At 36.9% G+C, this 20,022-nt stretch overlaps 1 protein-coding gene across 3 annotated transcripts in view; it reads right to left on the reverse strand.

Annotated features, from left to right (window-relative positions):
• The window catches only part of AP1G1_1 (AP-1 complex subunit gamma-1), a 37,671-nt gene that overhangs the window by 16,294 nt on the left and 1,355 nt on the right, over positions 1–20,022 (reverse strand). For all 3 annotated transcript variants that reach the window (XM_051218690.1, XM_051218691.1, XM_035731943.2), the window contains exons 2-8: positions 18,628–18,828; positions 16,512–16,636; positions 10,583–10,724; positions 8,228–8,401; positions 2,489–2,587; positions 1,734–1,814; positions 586–684 (exon numbers count right to left, since the gene is read on the reverse strand). In XM_051218690.1, coding sequence (XP_051070752.1) covers positions 586–684; positions 1,734–1,814; positions 2,489–2,587; positions 8,228–8,401; positions 10,583–10,724; positions 16,512–16,636; positions 18,628–18,828 — 921 coding nt within the window. The remainder of the gene's footprint in view (positions 1–585; positions 685–1,733; positions 1,815–2,488; positions 2,588–8,227; positions 8,402–10,582; positions 10,725–16,511; positions 16,637–18,627; positions 18,829–20,022) is intronic.

Raw genomic sequence — 20,022 nt, forward strand, 5'->3', positions numbered from 1 at the left:
GAATGGGGTTTGAACATATTATTTAGTGGTTTAAAGTCGAATGTCTTACTAGAAGCTAGGAAATCGTTAGTAAACCTCGATGGACGAGTAATAGTTAGCACTAAAAGTTATTTTACATCTGAATAACTTGTAATCCGTATTTATGAACCCTAACAAGCTTCTCCGTAAAATAAATTCAGAAGCAACAAACGACTAAATTTCTCTACATGACCATGAATAATTACTATATTTGAAACAAAGTAGTAATTTTTCGGGTACACAATGATCTCAGAATGGTAACAAAAAGTAAAAAATGGTGCGAAGCATATTCTCGAAGTAAGACGTGCGAATATTTATCTGAATGTTAACAAAGCAAATCTAACTTGAATGACTAGGATCCCAGATCATAGTTTCGTCTGTTTGATGATATGTTATAAACCATCTATCTAATGTTACTATTCATCTTAATATCTAATTCTGAAGCAATATATAAAAGAGAACAAACTATTAAGTATACTAAATTGTTCAATGATAATGTTTATTACGAAAAGATAGCAAATAACATCCTCGATCTAACCGAGTAAAACATCCTCATAACAAACGTACTCGCAATCCTGGATCTGATTCTATTCCCATTATTGTTAACACGATTTCATAGAGAATCGCATGACCAACATTTTTACTCGTCTCAGTATTTGTAGCAACCTATAAATTTCAAAAGTGATCATGTCAAAGTTAACAAACAAATAAAATAGAAACACTTCAAGAAACCCGAGATTTTAAGTGTTTGAAAAATGGCAAAAGAAGTACACTGATGATTCTATAAACCTGTGCTCATCAGGATCGTTGATCTTGCTTAGATGATCAACATTCATATTGAAGTATGTGTGCTGAGAGAAAAGGGAAAATAGTGGAGTTTAACGACTTGAAACTAATCCATAAATCCATTGAATATAGGAATGTTGAATTAATATTTAACTAATACAAGAAATGATCAGAAAATTTCAGTAAAATAGTTCGAAATCAACAATTATGAAGCAAGTGAGTTGGCTAATCGGCTATAAAAATCCTCATTTCGTAGGCTTACTTATTATATATTTCCTGATTCATGTATGATTTTTCACTGAAATTCTCACTCAGTGTTAATATGATTCAGTTGTTAATGTGAATAACTTCAGAAAAAAGGTGGATCATAAGTTAGAACTATATAATCGAGTATCATATGTAGGTTCCAAATAATCAGTGCGGTTTGAGAGCGTATACACAAACTTGGAATTAGTTATTACTCTGGTTGCAATTTATATGTTACTATTTTAAAGTGAAACACAATCAAGTAAACGCACTACTGTGATTGTTCGCCATTTCAATCAAACTGTTTATTAAAAATGTTCATATATGCAACTCCTTTAAACAAGTAGATGAAATAAAATGAAAAAGCATAAGACAGTATGAGTTACAGCTAACGTCGGAAGGGGTGCAGATATCTACCTGCATACACAAAAAGGTAATGTAATTCTAATTAATTGGAACTTAAATTATAGTTCCACATGTTTTCTATACGTTATTGATAACTTTTTGAAACGATTAAGACATACAATTAGATTATGTCAAATTACATTTTATGAAAAAATCAATGATCATGTCGATAATTCAGAGTAATACTTAGACACAAGAATGAAAGATAGGAATAAAGACGTCTTTGATAGTGATAACAACAATGTTGGGTACTGTAAAGATTTATATTCTAAAATTACTTGAGCTAGAATATCATTCATTGCTTCACTGGCAGCTTTATCACCATGACCTAGAACACGCATGAGCCTCAGTATTTTCACCTACAAAGGAAAAAGTGAATAAAGACATCAAAAAGTACTAAAAGACGATAAATCGCTCACCAGTATAGCACAAAATAGATTATTGCAACATAAGGGTTTTTTAAATAATGAGATTTCATTTAAAGTATTTCAGAATGTTAACCATTTTTCTTAAAAAATCAGACATTTGGTACACAGAATACGAAACAGATAACAATCTTGCAAAACACAACTATTGTGTTATTTCACTCCTTAACTAATCAGTTCACAGTAAACAACAACAAAGCAGCTGAATACTAGATTCTTATTAAATTTAAAGATATCTAATAGTTTAACTATAAATAAATATCCGAAGATAAGCAAATAATCTTCCTTACGCACACATATCTAGATGTGAATGACGGTTAATCCAACAAAGCAACCATACGGAAAGGCATAAATAGCTACGAATTTTCATATGTTAACCTTAAATTACTAGAATGAAAGTGTTAAGCACAACGAATTATGCAAATTCGGGTAGTTTTAAATAATGGTAAATTTCAAAAAAACTTTATATCTCAATAAAGAATATAGTGCAATGATCATCAAACAAGTAACCTTAACAGGATTTTAATCTAAAAAAACCGAAACTCAAAAATTATAATTTGATACCAGATATAATAGTCAAAAATTTGTTTGTTACAATGACGACAAACCTGCAGAAATGGGTCACTTATTTTATTAACGTCGTGATCAGGGGAATAACCCGTCATAATGAGATTCTTCAAAGTACGTACTAGTGTTGGAACTAATTGCTAAAGAATAAAGAGAATTAAATGAATATGTATTACACTAATGAAACAAAAGCAATATGGACTTGAATATAAATTGCTAGAATCCAAGTGAAACAATATAATTATAGTGAGCGACCAAAACACTAAAACAACAAAATTAGACTTGGTCACATTTTTTATATTTATGGATAGAGGTTTTATCTACATTTACATATTTAATTTAGAACAACACATATAAGCGAACAATTGTTTTCAATTAGATCGTCATCAGGCTTTACTCTAATATACATGAATATTTATACGAAAATGCAAACCAATCAAGGCAATATGGGTCAATAATCACAATGAAATAGAATAAGTCTCTACACATAATAGGTAAAAATATAAATTGATAGTAGGAAGACAGATGAACTGACAGTGGTAAGAATAATAAAACACGATACTAGCAGAGCAAAAAAGATCTGTACAGTAGATACTCTAAGTCAGGAGCTTGAATTTATCAAAAACTCACTGACCGAGATCGGCTACCCCAGTGCTTTCATTAAGAAGTACATGTATGACATAATAAAGAAGTCGGAGATTTCGACTGTTCGTAAGAAACCTTTATACATGAAAGTACAATTCAACGGGGATGTGGATAGTGATACTCTGAAATATAGGTTAACCAAAGTAATCACCAGGACATTCTACGCAGCCAATCTTGTGTTGACCTTCTCTTGTCCACCAGCGATGTCTACTCAAACGAAGGATAAGTTACCTGAGTTGGCCTCTTCAATGTGCATTTACAAATTCAGCTGCTCCTGTGCAGATAGCTATATCGGGCGTACTACCAGGCAACTTAGCCAACGAATGAGTGAACATCTATCAACTTGGTATATAAAAGGCCAGATAAAGTCTATTCGCAGTTCTATCTTGGCACATCTTATTGATAGCGGTCATGCTGTAGATGAATCGAAATCATTTCCAGTTATCTATCGTATACCTCCATTATTTCCCAACGGAGTTCGTTCCCGCCTCCTACATATAGCTGAAGCCATCGGAATTCGTACATATAACCTCAATTTGTGTGTACAGAAGAAATTCGTAACTCCCCTATCTCTTCCATGGCCAGTTATAACTTAACTAACGATTTTTTAAAGATTTCTATTATTGTCATTATTTATTTATTCTATTCTATTTTTGTTATCGTTAACCTTATTTTCGCATCCATTATTTGTTTGTAACTTTCCGCCTCTTTCTGTTTGTATTCTTCACTATCTAATTATTTACACACTTCTTATTACGTAATAATCTTAATGTTTTGTGATTACTATTCCTAGTCTATTTACCCATGTTTGACCTTCTATTCCCAACGTTTAACTATTGATAAGACTTTTGTTATCGTATTTTATTATTCTTACCACTGTCAGTACATCTGTCTTTCTACTATCAATTTCGATAGAACAATGAGAAGACGGAGTTGATCTGAAAAATGTGATGTGTTAGCGCTATACATTTCGAACAATCTGGTCACACATATACTTGTCAGGGCATTTTTATATGAAAATTAATAAAGGTCAAACTTCTATTTGTAAAAATGCCCTGACAAGTATATGTGTGACCAGATTGTTCGAAATGTATAGCGCTAATACATCATATATTTCAGATCAACTCCGTCTTCTTATTGTTCTATCGAAATTTATAAAAGGGACTAATTGCTTTAAATACTATCAATTTGTATTTTTACCTATTATGTGTAGAGACTTATTCTATTTCATTGTGATTATTGACCCATATTGCCTTGATTGGTTTGCATTTTCGTATAAATATTCATGTATATTAGAGTAAAGCCTGATGACGATCTAATTGAAAACAATTGTTCGCTTATATGTGTTGTTCTAATTTTCACAATGGGAATCTTTAATATTTAATTTATTTGATAGAATTACCAAGTCAGAGTAAAACATATACAAAAGGTTTGCGACACTTAAATTGTAATTGTAAACAACAAAAAGTCTTCAATCATGTATTACTAGAACCTAGTAGAGGTTGAACACTCCCATTCTAGAAACAATGTTTTATAAAATGAGGCTACAAATGTACAATCTACAGAGATATCTGTGAAATTCATGTGTTAAAACTGTATTACTTATTAGTAATTAGCTTCCTATGATAAAAGTTTGTAATGATTATGAATCTCAATGATTCGAAAACAAAGTGTTCTATTATATTCACTTGGTGTTGTTTTACTTGTATCTTCCCATTGTTATTTAGGACTGCAATTGTTAAGTCTCATGATAGCATATGTGCATCCTGTGCGGATCGCCTCGATATATCTTTAAGTCACAAGCTTTTAAGCAACGATGGATAATCGCTAGCAGTGCAATCCTATTTGGGTTCGAGTCCCGGAGTAAACATCAACTCTGGAATGCAGGCACATCCAGCTGACGAGTCCCAAGTACGACGAAACGCGCGTCCTAGATTCCACTGCTAGCCACTATACATCTTTGCTTAAAAAGCTTGAGACTTAAGGCTATATCGAAGCAATCCGCACAGGGCGCACATATGCCAACATGAGACTGATATATTGCAGTCCTAAACATCAATGGGAAGATTCAAGAAAAATAATACCAAGTGAATTGAAACTTCACCCCATTTCATAAGCAGGTGGCTATCAGGACTCGGTAGTTAAGTGGATGACGAGATGGCGTCTGAAGCGAACGGTACTGGGTTCGAGTCCCGGAACGAACATCAAATCTGTGATTCAGGCACATCCGGCTGACGAGTCCCAAATAGGACGAAACGCGGGTTCCACTACTAGCAACTATCCATCTTTGCTTAAAAAGTGTTCTATTGTTTGTCACAATTTTTATCAATTCGCGCAAATTGAACCAGCTATTATTGTGCATGTTAGCGAAGCGTAATGACTACTATTGTTGAGTTCATCATGTTGAATGTGAGTTTTACCCCTAGCAAATTATCGTTTACTGTAGAACATTTGATTATATATATACTTACTCCCGACTTCTCGTGTGGAAGCATAGACCGACCACAAATATTCTCTATTAAACTCTCTTCTGGATCATCCTTCCCAATCGTAATTCATCCTTTTCATACCTGTTTCCAATTCTCGACGCCTGATGTTTTGCTCAGATGTCGAGGTCTTCATAATCCAGTCAACCACCAGAAGAAAGGGAAAGGTGGAGTGTAAGCAGCCTTGCCTGACTCCGGTTCTCATTTGGAATGCATCTGTCAGCTAGCTGTCCTACATGCACGACTTTGCAGTGTAGTCTGTTGTATGAATTCCGGATGATGTTGACGATTTTCTCAGATACACTATGGTATCGAAGAGGGTTCCATAAGATTTTCCTGTCAAACGCTTTCTCATAGTCAGGGAAGTTGATGTATAGTGACAAGTTCCATTCAATTGATTGCTCAACAATGATCCGTAGTGTAGCGATTTGGTCTGTGCACGACCGATCCTTACGGAATCCGGTCTGTTGATCTCGAAGTTTCACGTCTACTGAATCGTTCATCCGGTTCAGCAACACTTTGTTGAAAACTTTTCCTGGAACTCAGAGTAGTCAATTACCCCTGTAGTTCTCACACTTGCTCAGATTTACTTTATTTGATATCTTGATTAGGTGTCCTTCTTTCCAGTTTGTCAGTGGCACTTGTTCTTCCTCCCAAATCCTCCTGAATAGAACGTGGAGCATGTTTGCAGTCACTTGTATGTCTGATTTCAGTGCTTTGGCTGGTATGTTGTCAGGTCCTGCTGCTTTCCCACTCCTCATTTGTCTGATGGACATCCTGATTTCTTCGATAGGTGGTGGAGTGACATCTATAAATAGGTCTATGTGTACAGCTCCGGTGTCCAATTGGTTCAGCGGGGCAGGTCTATTCAAGAGTTCTTAAAAGTGCTCTACCCACCTGTCCCTCTCTCCTTGAGTTTCAGCGACGGGCCTGCCTTCTTTGGCTTTGACCGACTTCTCTGGTTTACTATATTTCCCTGTCAGCCTCATCGTCGTGTCATATAGTTGTTTTATATTTCCTTCTCTATCAGCTTTTCTCACAGTCGTTGCTAGGTCTTCCACGTATTTCTGCTTTTCAGCTCTAACGCTCGTCTTTACTTGTTTGTTTACTGTAGTGTATTCAGTTTGTGTCTTGATTTTCTCTGTTCTTGTTCGGCTGTTGTTAAGTGCTATATTCTTATTTTTCCTTTCTTGAGTCTTGTTCAGGATTTCCAGAGATCTATTCCTTGTGATAATGCTTCTTGAGACCCAGAACCTCCCGACACGTTGAAGTTAGTACTTCTCTGATCCCTTTCCAATTGTTTTCCATAGTAGTTTCCTCTTCTCCCAGTAGATCTTGTAAGGCTTGGAACCTGTTGTTGAGAGATATCTTGAATTTGTTGGGTTTGTCAGTATCTGGAAGGAAGGCTGTTTCAAACCTTTGTAATGTTGTTTCCTCAGTTATTCATTACTTCTTTAGCTTCAGTTTCATCTTGGCAACCACCAGTTGGTGGTGATCTGAAGTCATGTCAGCTCCTCTCCTGATTCTCGCATCTTTCGCTGACCTTCTGAATTTTGTAGTGATACAGATATGATTGGTCTGTTTTTCTGTAGTGTAATCCTGTGGGACCCATGTAGCTTTGTGTATGCGTTTGTGAAGGAATATTGTGCCGTCTATAACGATTTCGTTGAATACATATAAGTTTGCAAATCTGTCACCAATCTCGTTACTTTCTCCCAGTCTATTTCGTCCCACAATACCTTCATACCCGGCGTTGTCCGTTCCGACCTTGAGGTTTAGGTCTCCCATAAGGATAGTCAGGTCCTTTCTTGAGCACCTCGCTATGATCGGTTGCAGCCTCTCGTAAAACTGATCTTTGTCGTCTTCATTGTTAGGATTGGTAGGTGAATAATATTGGATAACATTCATTGTGATTCCCTTCTTCTTTGTTTCGATTGATGTTTTGATGATTCTGGATCCATGAGATTCCCATCCTATAAGTACATTTAGTGCTTCTTTGGACAGCATCAGAGCAACTCACTAAGTTTGTGGAGCACTTTCTTCTTTGTGACTCGAGTAAAACAGCATCTCTCTCGAATTTATCCTTTTCTGTCCAGCTTGGGTTCAATGGGTTTTACTTATTCCAAGAACCGCCAAGTTGTATCCCCTCATTTCCGTTGTCATTTGACTGGTCCTCTCGGTCTCCCACATTGTCCAGTCATTCCATGTATCTATATTAATTGTTGCTCTAGTTGTTAGAATGGGTATCACTCTCGTGACTTCCAAAGAATGTAGGCTTTCACTATGAAACTACATAATTCTCCTGAACGTAGACTTTTGAAGTGTCAGGGTAGAGTTTAATTGGTTTTGTTTGTTAATTCTGGTTAGTTTTTTAGCAAGGATGTTTCCCATGGGATGAGTTTGCTGACCCTATGTTCAACCCTCCTCCTTCACGCAGGGCTTGCACCGGCAGTAACCCGATAAGAGCTAGACCTCGAGTGCGCTATCACAGTGAATCTGACAGTACCTAAGTAAATAAATGCATTCAAATAGTTTAGCATACTTAATATCGACATACAGTTCAAATAAGTGATACAATCAAAAAAATAATTCGTTGATTACTTATGAGAAGCACCAAAAATAAATATCTGGAAATTAAAATGAACACACCTTGCGAAAGTAATTCAAAGTATCCGGACTACGTTCACACATTTCTTGAATTAAACAAATGGTAGCCAATAAGACTCCATGATTTTTTTCGGAAAGAAGAGAACGTGTACATGGTATAAACATTTCCATGAGATCAGGTACCTTTCGGATTATTTGAAAGGCACATAATGCCGCCTGTTGAAATAAAATTGTAAGCATTCTATGAAAAAAGGGTAAATTATAAAATTGCCACCCATAATCCCCTCATTGTATTTACAACAACCTTCAGTCAGTCAGCTGCAACGTAGGACCAGGCTAATATATGCAACTTCAAGTCGGCCGACAAATAATATGAACATTACGTATGTGGAATATATTTTTAATTATGCACACTACAGCCTATTAAAAAAAATCTGTAAATAAAACACGTAATCGACACTAAACTTTCATTTAACTGGAAGACAAAATCTATAGGGCAACCAACTAGGTGAGATCCTAATAGATATACTCCCGACCATACAAAACACTAGATCCCGAAACAATAGCTTCGAGAGGAAAATCAATTAGCGTCTAGATCCATTAACTAGGTTCTTGATGTCAGCTCGAGAAAACTATGTTCAAATTATCTGAGTTCAATGAGATTATAGATCCTCAATTTTTCTCATAGTTACAATCAAATTCATTAAGTGGATTAGTTCGAGATAATTTATGGACAACATATGAGCGATGCTAAAGTGACCTTGATAAAAATTCACTTGTAGACCTGTGCCCAAAGAGGGTTATAAATTAATATGAGGAATTAGAATTTGGAGTTAGAAGTTAAGGTTAGGAGTTTATAGTTTTCATCACGAACTAACATCAGTTATAATGTTAAAATGCAAGTTAACCCTTTTGATAAATGAATCTCGCACCAAAATCTAAGACGTGCTATTTTTTATTTCACTGGTCCGTTCATAAATTATAGTCTTGCCATTTTTGTCCAACAAGATAAGAGAAAATATATCTTGAATATCAGTCCACGACAGTAATCTAGTCCTACTTACAGATTTTTAGTGCAATTATTCTGAATCGCAGTAAACGGTAGTTTACCAATGTGATAGTGCTATGAATACAACATATAAAACTTACGTTCTCTTACTATTGGACACAATAATGGTAGTAATAATAACTATGACAACAGTAATAGAGAAGCCACTACTTTCACTGATATATATATTCTAGTTCGGAAAAAATCAAAATACTCAGAGCAATATATGTTTATAAGATTGAAAAAATAACTACATATTTTTGCTGTAAATATATTGAATACTCATGTGACCTTCGGTAGGTCCTAGCAACAGCTGAGAGTATCACTTATATACTTAAAAAAGTGATCAGTCTTTTCAAGACCACTAAGAGTCGGTTAGTCATACCACTGTCTAACAGTCAGATTAAAATACTATCATTGAGAAGTGCACTACGAGATGTGGTTGAATTTACAGCATTCAGAAAAGATCACTTTATTACAGTTAGCCAATAATCAATTTTCTAAAGTACAAGACAATAAACAACCAACTAGTTTATTAATCTCTTATTGAAGAATTCATACACTAATTAGTCACTACAGTGCTATTAGTCACGTTTATACATGTTGCCACGTCGAATAAATACTTGAAACAAATTTGTGTACTCGTAATTGTCTTTCTGATCATCACTCTAGTGAGGATAAAATGCTTTCATTAAGAACTCATGATTGAAACTATTTGACATTGGTAAGTCAGTTCGAGTCCAGTCATTTAATCACACGAAGATATCTAAGTATTAAGTAAACCACATTGTCTTTAAGGTGGAACTGAAAAAAAGTTACTCACTGATGAATTACATTCATTCTTCTTGATTATTAGTAGTCATTCAAGTAAAGAAACTTAAACTTCCTTAATTAAGCACATGCAACCTATAACTCATAAAAAACTCAGTCGAATTGTCGGTTCCATTCTATTGTTTCCCTGTTTTTGACTTTTCCTCGTGTGTGTGAAGTCTAGCAACTTGTGTTGTTAAACAATTTTATCAAGTTCAGCGTTGTTCACATCTGGCCGACTGTTTGACTTAGCCGATGTTCAGTGAGTTCTCAACCCAGTTAAGTGGATGATAATGCTTACGGAAATAACCCTGGGAAAACTTAAATGGTAATGTTTTCCCAACACAAATAGCAGAATATTGTAAGAACATCCATAAATATCATTCACCTTCAAATAGAACTAGCGATAAATAATAAATGCGATACCATATTTAAAAATACGTTTTCGCGAACTTTAGTTCATGACTACTGAAATATAAAAATTGGACAACAATAAATACTATCAATGCTTATAATCCCAAATATGAATATAAACTTGCCTTCTTTTTTATGTAAGCATTTGATGATCGTATTAGTCGCTCAACTTCACCGGCTAGATCTCTGCTCATTTCAGCAGAGCATATACTTCCCAAAGTGCATAGAGCCAAACTAACAACATATGGAGTAGGATGATTTAAATCACTAATAATGTAAAAAAATCATGAGTATGCATCACAAAAATTACGAAAAGCCATTAAACAATGACAGGAAACAATAAGCTTTCCTCAATGACAGTTAGAGTGCAGAAGGCAAAATAAAACCAGTTTGATTTACTTATTTGAACACAAATATCGGTACAGCTGGGTAACAAAATATGCGCTAAACAATAGTGAAATGGAATTGTCAAGAGGTAGGTGAGGAAGAGGAAGTACAATCAAAAATAAACAAATGATTACGGATAATAATATTAATAATAATAATGAGTCGGTCAGTCAGCTACAACATAGGATCAGGCACATATATGCATCGGTCCAAGTTGCCACACCTCATTAACACGAGATGGACACCGGATTCATAAAAGTACTTAATTCAGAGGTGGTAATATATAAAAGAAAGATTGCAATAAGGATATATTACAGGAAGAAAGAATTTGTTCGTAGAAAGAAAGATATGGAGCGATTTTAATCTCTTAGTTTAGGGGAAGACAGAGAATGTATACGCCTACGCCATTGTGATCGATTCTGAGCCATGTCATCAAGAGTCTCCAACCATTGGTTACGATAGTCACACGGACCCCAACCAAGTAGTCTGCATCTACCAACATGCCTCAGACTAGAAGTTAGTGACTTCAAGCATTGATGCCACGTTTTGGTTTGGCCGCCCCTAACTTTCTTCCAACCATCTCCAACACCGGTTAGCATTGCACGTCGTGGTAGTCGGTGTTCAGGCATACGTAACACGTGGACCAACCATCTCAGTCTATGAAGATTCATAACCTCATCATCCCTAATACCCTGCGTCTAACCTCACTATTACTTACCCGGTGATCCCACCAGATTCCAGAAATATTTCTAAGGTATCTGTGGTCAAATTCTAGTAGCTTACGAGTACCTTCTACTCTTAATGGCCATGTTTCGCTGCCGTAAATTAAAAGAGAACGAACTGTTGCGCAGTATACTCGTCCTTTTATTGATAGACGGATATTTCGCCTTCGCCATAGGTGACGTAAGTTGGCAAAAGCCAAACGAGCTTTTCGAATCTGTGCTGAGATTTCGTCAGACACCAACCCATTAGGGCTGATCAGACTTCCAAGATAAGTGAAATTGTCAACGCGTTCGACTACTTCACTCCATATCCTTAGTTCAGATGTTGATGCAGACCAGTCCTGAAGCAACAACTTGCATTTAGAGGGAGAGAAGCGCATTCCAAACATTCTGGCATTATTGCTTAGTGCTACCAGAAGACTCTGCATTTCATCAGCGTCTTCACCAAACAGGACTATATCATCTGCGTATTCTAAGTCGATAAGCGGACCTCCTGGAAGGAGATCAATACCCGAGAATTCAGTAGACGAGAATGTTATTTCCATCAGTAGGTCTATGATAAAGCTAAACAAAAATGGAGAAAGTGGACAGCCTTGAAGGACATCACTCCAGGTTGCAAAATCAGATGACAGTTCGCCGTAAGCTCTCACTCGACTAGTAGTGTTCGAGTAAAGAGTCTTCACAAGGTTTATGTGCTTCTGAGGTACACCTTTCGATGACAGACACTGCCACAGAACCTCTCGGTCTACAGAGTCAAATGCTGCTTTTAGGTCAAGAAAGACCATTGTCGGACGCCGGTAAGTATGCCTATGTTCTAGAACCTGACGAATGGTGAACATGTGGTCGATGAAGCCACAACCAGGTCTGAAGCCAGCTTGATTCTCTCGTGTTTGCAGTTCACGAGTCTTAGTTAAGCGTCTGATAACTATCGAGGCTAGTATTTTAGATATTATATTAGTCAAACTTATACCTCTGTGGTTGTCACAGGATGATTTTGACCCTTTCTTATATATTGGGACGATAAGTGATTGCGACCAGTCAGATGGAATAACGTCTAACTCCCAGATCTTAGCTAAAATATTAGTCAACCTAATCGCTAAAATTGGACCACCATCCTTAAAGACCTCTGGAGCCAATCCATATGGACCAGCTGCCCTTCCTCGTTTCGGATTAACTATAGCCTTTTGAACTTCAGCTAGAGTTCGGGGACCTACTTCAATGTTCCATTCACAGTGTCTGGGAATGGAGGGTAGTTGTTGAGTAGCTGAAGGCCAGCGGAACTGTACTCTAAAATGTTCCGCCCATCGTTCTAAACGTCTGGACTGGGACCAGATGAAAGTGACATCTTTTTCCGAAATAGTCTGACTTGCACTTGACTTATTAATTCCAGTTTCTTTTATTAGTCTGTAAAGCTGTCTTGTGTTCCCTATAGCCGCCGCCTTTTCCATCTCTTTTGCTTTCGTTGCCCAACACTACTCACGGTCGTTTCTTAGACTTTTGCTTAACTTAGATCTGATTTCTTCACGCTCTTTATTGTGTTCAGAACCTGACGGGATGACTTTGCGAGAACCCATCAGTGTAATAGACCTTGAAGAAATTCATTGGTTCTTTGTAACCCTGTGGTTTAAATCACTGATAGATGTCACTGCTGTTTGTACATCTTTCCAAGCAACATCTGGGTCAGCCTCGTTTTCAGAACTACCTAAGTGTGACCTCAGTTGTTCCTGGAACCTACTTTTGGTTTTCTCGCTACTCAATTCAGTTCTAATGGGTCTTTATAGTGTGGCTTTTTTGCGTCCAGTGAGGCGCAAACAGATGCGTGCTCGTATTAAGGCATGGTCGGAGTCCAAGCAGGTACACCAGAATGAGCGACAATCTCCTACCGACCCTCTCGAACGATGACTGATGTCAATATGGTCTATTAGAGTCCATCGTTGATTTGGTGTAGGGGGTCGCAACAACGGTCGGGAACAATAATGAGTGGCCGAGAATAGTATATGATAGAATATATAGTTCAGTTAAAAATACAACCAGCAACACATCTCTCAGTTAAGCCACGTCCTCTCAATTTTTTATATGAAGGATGTAAAAGAAAGCTACTGCAGGATCTCCATTGGCTTCTGTTTCCACTCACATTTGGTAATGTCTCAAGCCACTAAGTTGTATAATCCTTAGAATCCTAACCAGGGAGCAGTGAGGAACTGAAATGTCCCAGTCTCGTACGGTTTTCATTCATACTATGACATTGTGTTGTGAAATGACCACTTCTCCCAATGTTGTACCTCGCCCAGAGTCCGAAAATAAAGCACAACATGAAAATCGCTCAGATGATTTTCGCAACACATGTCCAAACCACCGAGGTCAGTGTTTCAAGATGGTGACACTAAATTGTCATCACTGATCCCGGATACACATTGTCGAACCTCAGCATTGCTAACACGGTGTTGCCATCGAATGTCACCACTCCTTCGAAGACAGAGAGTCACCGGACATCTTCAGCTAGGAAAGGTCAGGTTTCACAATCACGGGGCAGGATCGCTCTCCTCGACGCGTTGTAGACCGGATATTTCAGTCACACTAACATCATGAAGGCGCCAAAGATGAATCAGCTTGGCATAATCCACTCTGGATTTCACTATACGTAGGTTGATCTCATCGATCACGCCATCATCAACACACGCACAGCTATCAATATACACGAACCTTTAGACTAGTTATTACGGTTCGCAAACAAATGCGAGTGACAGCACAGATAGTAAAAGTACTCAGCATTTAGATGTAGAGTAGCTCCCGTACTTACGGACACGGATTACCGATCGAGGAGAAAGGACCTGGATAGTTTTTATATCATCCTACGGTAAGACGATGTCATCTGCACACTGAAGATCGAAAAGTTCACATCTAAGTGGCACATCCGCACCAACATCATTACTACCATCAAGTACTTCGTTTAGAGCTAGTTCCAGAATGTCATCGTCGACAGAGTTGAAGATTTACTAGAGTGGGCCATCTTGTATAGCCCGATCACTGAATATGAACAATGGAGATAGGTGATATGTCCTCATTTTGCCTGCGCTGTTTGCATACAGAGCTTTCAAGCTGGTAATAAGCGTATCGGATACACCTTTCCTCAACAGAAAATCCCAGTGTACAGTCCTGTCCAACGAATCGTAGCCGACACTGATATTGAGAAACGCAAGGATTGTTGGTTTGTAGTAAGTGTGACGACCTAACATTTGTTAGTGTAAAAATATGATTAATAACATCCACAACCAGAACGAAAGCCAGCCTGCTGCGCACGACTCAGACTTCCATTGGGTTTTGAACATTAGTTTGGACGCCATTGAAAGTAAACTTATCCCTGAACAATTGTCCCATAGAAGACAGGAGTAACGTTTGTTTCATTTTGGGATGTTAGAGCACTGTTTTCTAAACCCTTGCGAACTCAGTCAGTTCGGTGATCAGATGTTAGCCATCATCCTTAAACGGAGTTAATAGTAAGTCGTCTGAGTCTGGTGTTTACGGTGTTTCAGACGGAGGTGCTTGCTAAACTTGTTGTCTGTAGGTGGATTACTTTTCATCGGTTGTGGATAATAGGACAGCCCGGTCGATAGTCAACCGTCAAATTAACTGAACTGTTCTTCGAAGAACTAGACCGATTGCTTCAAAGACGATGGAGAGAAATTGAAATAACGTATGTTCACCGCTATTTACATTTATAGAAATTACAGTAATCGGTCTTTTTAAAAAGAAATGTTTCAAGAAGTGATATTTAACATTTTTACTTTGTTATCCTTTACTGAAGTTGGAAAGTAAACTCTATAATGCAAAGTCACACAGATATTCTCTAATGTTTTTTTATTAAAATGATTTTTGCAGCGAGAAAACTGAAATATTCATTTTACGTCGTACATTGTTTTACGTAGGCATAAAGAAATATTAAAATTCACCGCGGACAAGTCACTTGCACCCCACTAACGTAAAACAAAAGTGGCAAATTTTTTACTCGAAAACAATAGTTTTAAAATAATTACGGACAAATTTATTGCTCCTGTTTTGTTCAAATTCACCGATGAAGGTGAATGAATGAAGCTGAAATCTGATGAACTGCCTCAATTGACCCAAACAAAATAATGGGCACTAACAATATACTGAAACAGTACTAAAAGAATACAATACACTTTTCTACTTTTATTAGTTTCCAATAACTCAACAAAAAAAGAATATTCTGGAAAGGAAAGCAATGATCGAAAAGTAACGTGTTTAAGATTAGTATGAAAAGGTAAAAGTCCAATACATGACAGATATCGTGGGGCTAGTTGTCAACTAATATTGGTAATTCTGATCCCAGAAAATACTTCTCTTTCCCATTTGATCCAGAAGTTGATGGACGTAGTTAAGACCCAATGGATTTTTAGCTATGTATCTCATCACACTGAAACCATCAACAATGAAGGTTGTTTTTAGTATTGATCTCTAGGAGTATTAAAATTTTAAATAGATTTTCGCATCATATTGCGTTTCTTGCATTTTGAACTTTTCCTGAACACTAAACGGAATGTTATGGAAAATCTGACGGTCTCCTTATCCATAAAAACGAATACTGTAAAGAACTACGATACACCTTACGGAATCAGTGAGTTGATGTGGAATTCAAAAATGCAGTAAATATTGACAGCGTATAGTTGGTTTAGAAAACAAGTTAAATTTTAACAATTTGTAATTAACTTTTTTAGATGTACTTAATCCAAATATAAGACATTTAAAGTAACCGTTGGATCATGGCTCGTTAGCTTCAACGACAACGACATTCTAAGTAAAGAAATTATTTTATGATAAAACAATGGGAATTCAGTCATTACAAGATAAGGTTTGACATACTACTATTCACTTTTAAAACCAATTTTTGGCTTAATTATTATAGAAAAGTATCAGAAAAACTCACTTTTTTAAGGAATTTGTAACTAGAAGGTGTACATCAGTTCGTTCATCAAGTAGAAGCATTGCGCCCAAATAACCAACTCTTTTATCGGTGAAACGTGGAGAAGCAACCAGTTTTAAGCATTCGAGCTATAAACAAAATGGTAACAAATGTTAATCGGTAATTTTAAATCTCTATGCAATAGCAAGAGAGTTAAGATAAGCCATTCGATAACCACGCATGCATTCATGAACTGGTCTTAACTACAATAATATATCAAAGCTACAATACCAATCAATTGACAAAAAGCAGATGGAGGATTTGAACAGAAAAAGTTACATAAGAAACCACGTTTATCATTCATGCCAAATGTCTACAATTGAGGATACTGAGTGAGAATTACTTGCAAAATAAGACTGGTGAAAATTCAGGCTGACCAGTGTAGTCAGAGCACAAAATTTGTTAACACATTTAAAGCATATATAAACTACCAAACACATATATATTCAAATCACGTGGTTAACACTTAAAAAATTTTAGACCTAAATGAAGGGTAATTGGTGAGAATTTTCAAAGGGATTGCGGAAAAATATATAAACGATCGGCAGCACATAAAGAAAACAGAAAGTTTAATCTCTATTTGGCAAACAACCCATCTGTTTTTAACATAGAACCCGGCACATATGTACATCGGTTTAAGCTGCGACATCGTATGAGAACAGTGAGATGCCAGTTTAGTTTAGGTAGTAACACTTGAAGATAGTAGAAAACATTGGGCTTCCCTTCAGTATTCCAAGTTGGCGCTTGCCACGTGATACAGTTTGGTGATTTCCATAATCTACGTCCTATCCACTTCCAAGTCTTTTCCTAATTTCCCCCTCAGCTGGAAGCTAGTTTGTCCCCTCACACAGAATGATGTTGCAGATAGTATCCGACCAATGGATGTTGAGTATCTTGCGTAGACAACCATTTATAAATATTTGTACCTTCTTGTTGATGGTTGTAGTAGTTCGTCAAGCTTCAGCTTCATACAGTAGGACTATAAGTGAAAGTTTCCACCTCTTCTCGAGTTTATCCATCAAGTGTGATCGCCCACCAGTACTCTCCATCCAACTCTGTCCTCGGTAATCCCTTCCAGTTGATATTCATTCTCTTCATATCTGCTTCCAAGTCTGGACACTGTGTTCTTCGGTCTTCCTCCTTTCTGTTTCTCTTCAGGATTCCCAGTTAGGGACCACCTCGTGATGCAATTCGGTGATTTCCGTAATGTGTGTCCTATCCACTGCCAACGTCTTTTTCTAATTCCCTCCTCAGCTGGAAGCTGATTTATTCTCTCCCACAGTAGGCAGTTGCTGATGGTTTCCGGCCAATGAACATTGAGTATCTTCCGAAGAAAATTGTTCATAAATACTAGTACCTCCTTGATGATAGTTGTTATAGTTCTCCACTTTTCAGCTTCTTACAGTAGGACTGTCTTGATGTTCGTACTGAAGATTGTGACTTTGATATTTGTTGATAGTTGTTTTGCGTTCCATATGTCCTTCAATTGTGGGAATACGGCCTTTGCTTTGCCAATCCATGCCTTCGCATCTGCATCAGACCCTCCTTGTTCCTCGATTATGCTTCCCAGGTACGTGAAGGATTCCACATCTCCCCGAGTTTATCCATCAAGTGTGATTGGGGTGGTGTTCTTCGTGTTGTATTTGAGGATCATGGTTTTTCCTTTGTGTGGCTTGAGGCCTACTGATGCAGAGGCTGCTGCTACACTAGTTGTCTTCATTTGCATTTGTTCGTGTGTATGGGACAGAATAGCTAGGTCATCTGCGAAGTCAAAATCGTCTAATTGATTCTGATTTGTCCATTGTATTCCGTGCTTTCCCTCAGATGTCGAGGTCTTCACATTTAAAATTATGGTTACTCCATCCGTTCATTGGTTCTCCATAAATAAAATAAACTAGATGTTCAGTGAGTTATTACCAACTGTGAGTGATAAATGGATAGTGCTCGCAGACTTACTTGCGTAAATGTAGATGAATAAAACCCGTCACATGTAGCTAATAAAATAAAGTAACTAAAATATTAAATGTAAATTTTAAGAGATAACCAGAAAAGCATCAAATGAATAAGTTGAAAAATTTACCTGACCGAAATGTGCTGGGTAACCCAACATGTGAATGTATAACAATTTGGCCACATTACGACATCTGTAAGTGTTATTTTCTTCCCGAAAACTATCTCTAATTAAAGCACACTCCCTGTTTACAATTGCCCGTTCTTCAGCAGCAGTTCGAGCAGATCTAATGTCTCTCACCAACTCTCGCAACCGCTTTGGAGCCGGCATCTGAAATAAAAAAGTTACGTGACCAACTGTAGACCACTAGTGCAAAAAGCGTTGAATCAACGATATTTTAAATAGTACAGCAAAAGAACTGGTGCAGTAAAGCAATTATTCATGCTACTTGACTTGAGAGTATTACCAAGAGGGAAAACAAGGGTCGGAAGACTTGTAATATTAAGTAATAAGAATGGGTAAGAAATGTGGTAAAAGGCGTATAGCATTTGGAAGTTAGTCACAAACAATGTGGGATCAGTAAATATGTGGATATGACTTAAACTGGTAAATGAACAAGGGCTGTACAATAATCTCAAAATATGAAACAGTACATGTATGTGTCAGAGACATGTCAGTCAGTCAGCTACAACGTAGGATCAAGCACATATACGCAGTGACATGAATTGTCACTTATTCTGTTTCTATAACTACACTCATCTGAGTAGGAAATAAATTACCGCAAAAATGAAGCGATAAGGTTTTATTCCCCACGGAAACGATAACTGGATAAAGCAAAGTAAACAAAAAAACGCTGAAAAACAAAATACGGAAACCACCATTTAGCTGTATATGTTATCAAATGCCCCTTTAAAAGCATTAATATGATCTATATGGAACGGCGGCTTACTGCTTAAGGTGTCCGACTTTAATAAGTTTTTAGTTCTAACCCTGCTTCATGTACTTCAGTTTTGGCTTTTATTTTTAATTAACTTGGAACCAGACCACATAAAACCTAAAGTTGGAGAGATATGCGAGTTACAATATAGCGTCTAATAACAACATTCATTATTCTATGCTTAGTAAACGCCAGTACTTTTTATTTTTAAGTGGCATTCGTCAGACCAAACAAGCCAGTGAATAATGATATTCTGCCTATGGTGCAAACTCTAAAGTTCAGTTCCACTGAGAAACAACAGACTAAGCTCATAACTCGTGCATATCTCAAAACTGTTGAAGTGAATACAATTTACTAAAATGGTCTATGTTCCTTCTCTTGATACAATCACACAAAAAAATAAAGAGGGGTTATATTCACTGAAACAAGATTGTCGCGTACTACTTCCACTAAAACGTCTGTGTGATTAGAGCAAAACATGTGTTCTTCGAATGGCTTTGATTTAAAATGAGTTTTAAACTACCACAATGGGTCTTATTGATAAATGGAGGAACGTAAATTACTCTGATACAGGTACTGAATACCGA

This window comes from Schistosoma haematobium, chromosome ZW (assembly GCF_000699445.3).
Source record: "Schistosoma haematobium chromosome ZW, whole genome shotgun sequence".
Lineage (NCBI taxonomy): Eukaryota > Metazoa > Platyhelminthes > Trematoda > Strigeidida > Schistosomatidae > Schistosoma > Schistosoma haematobium.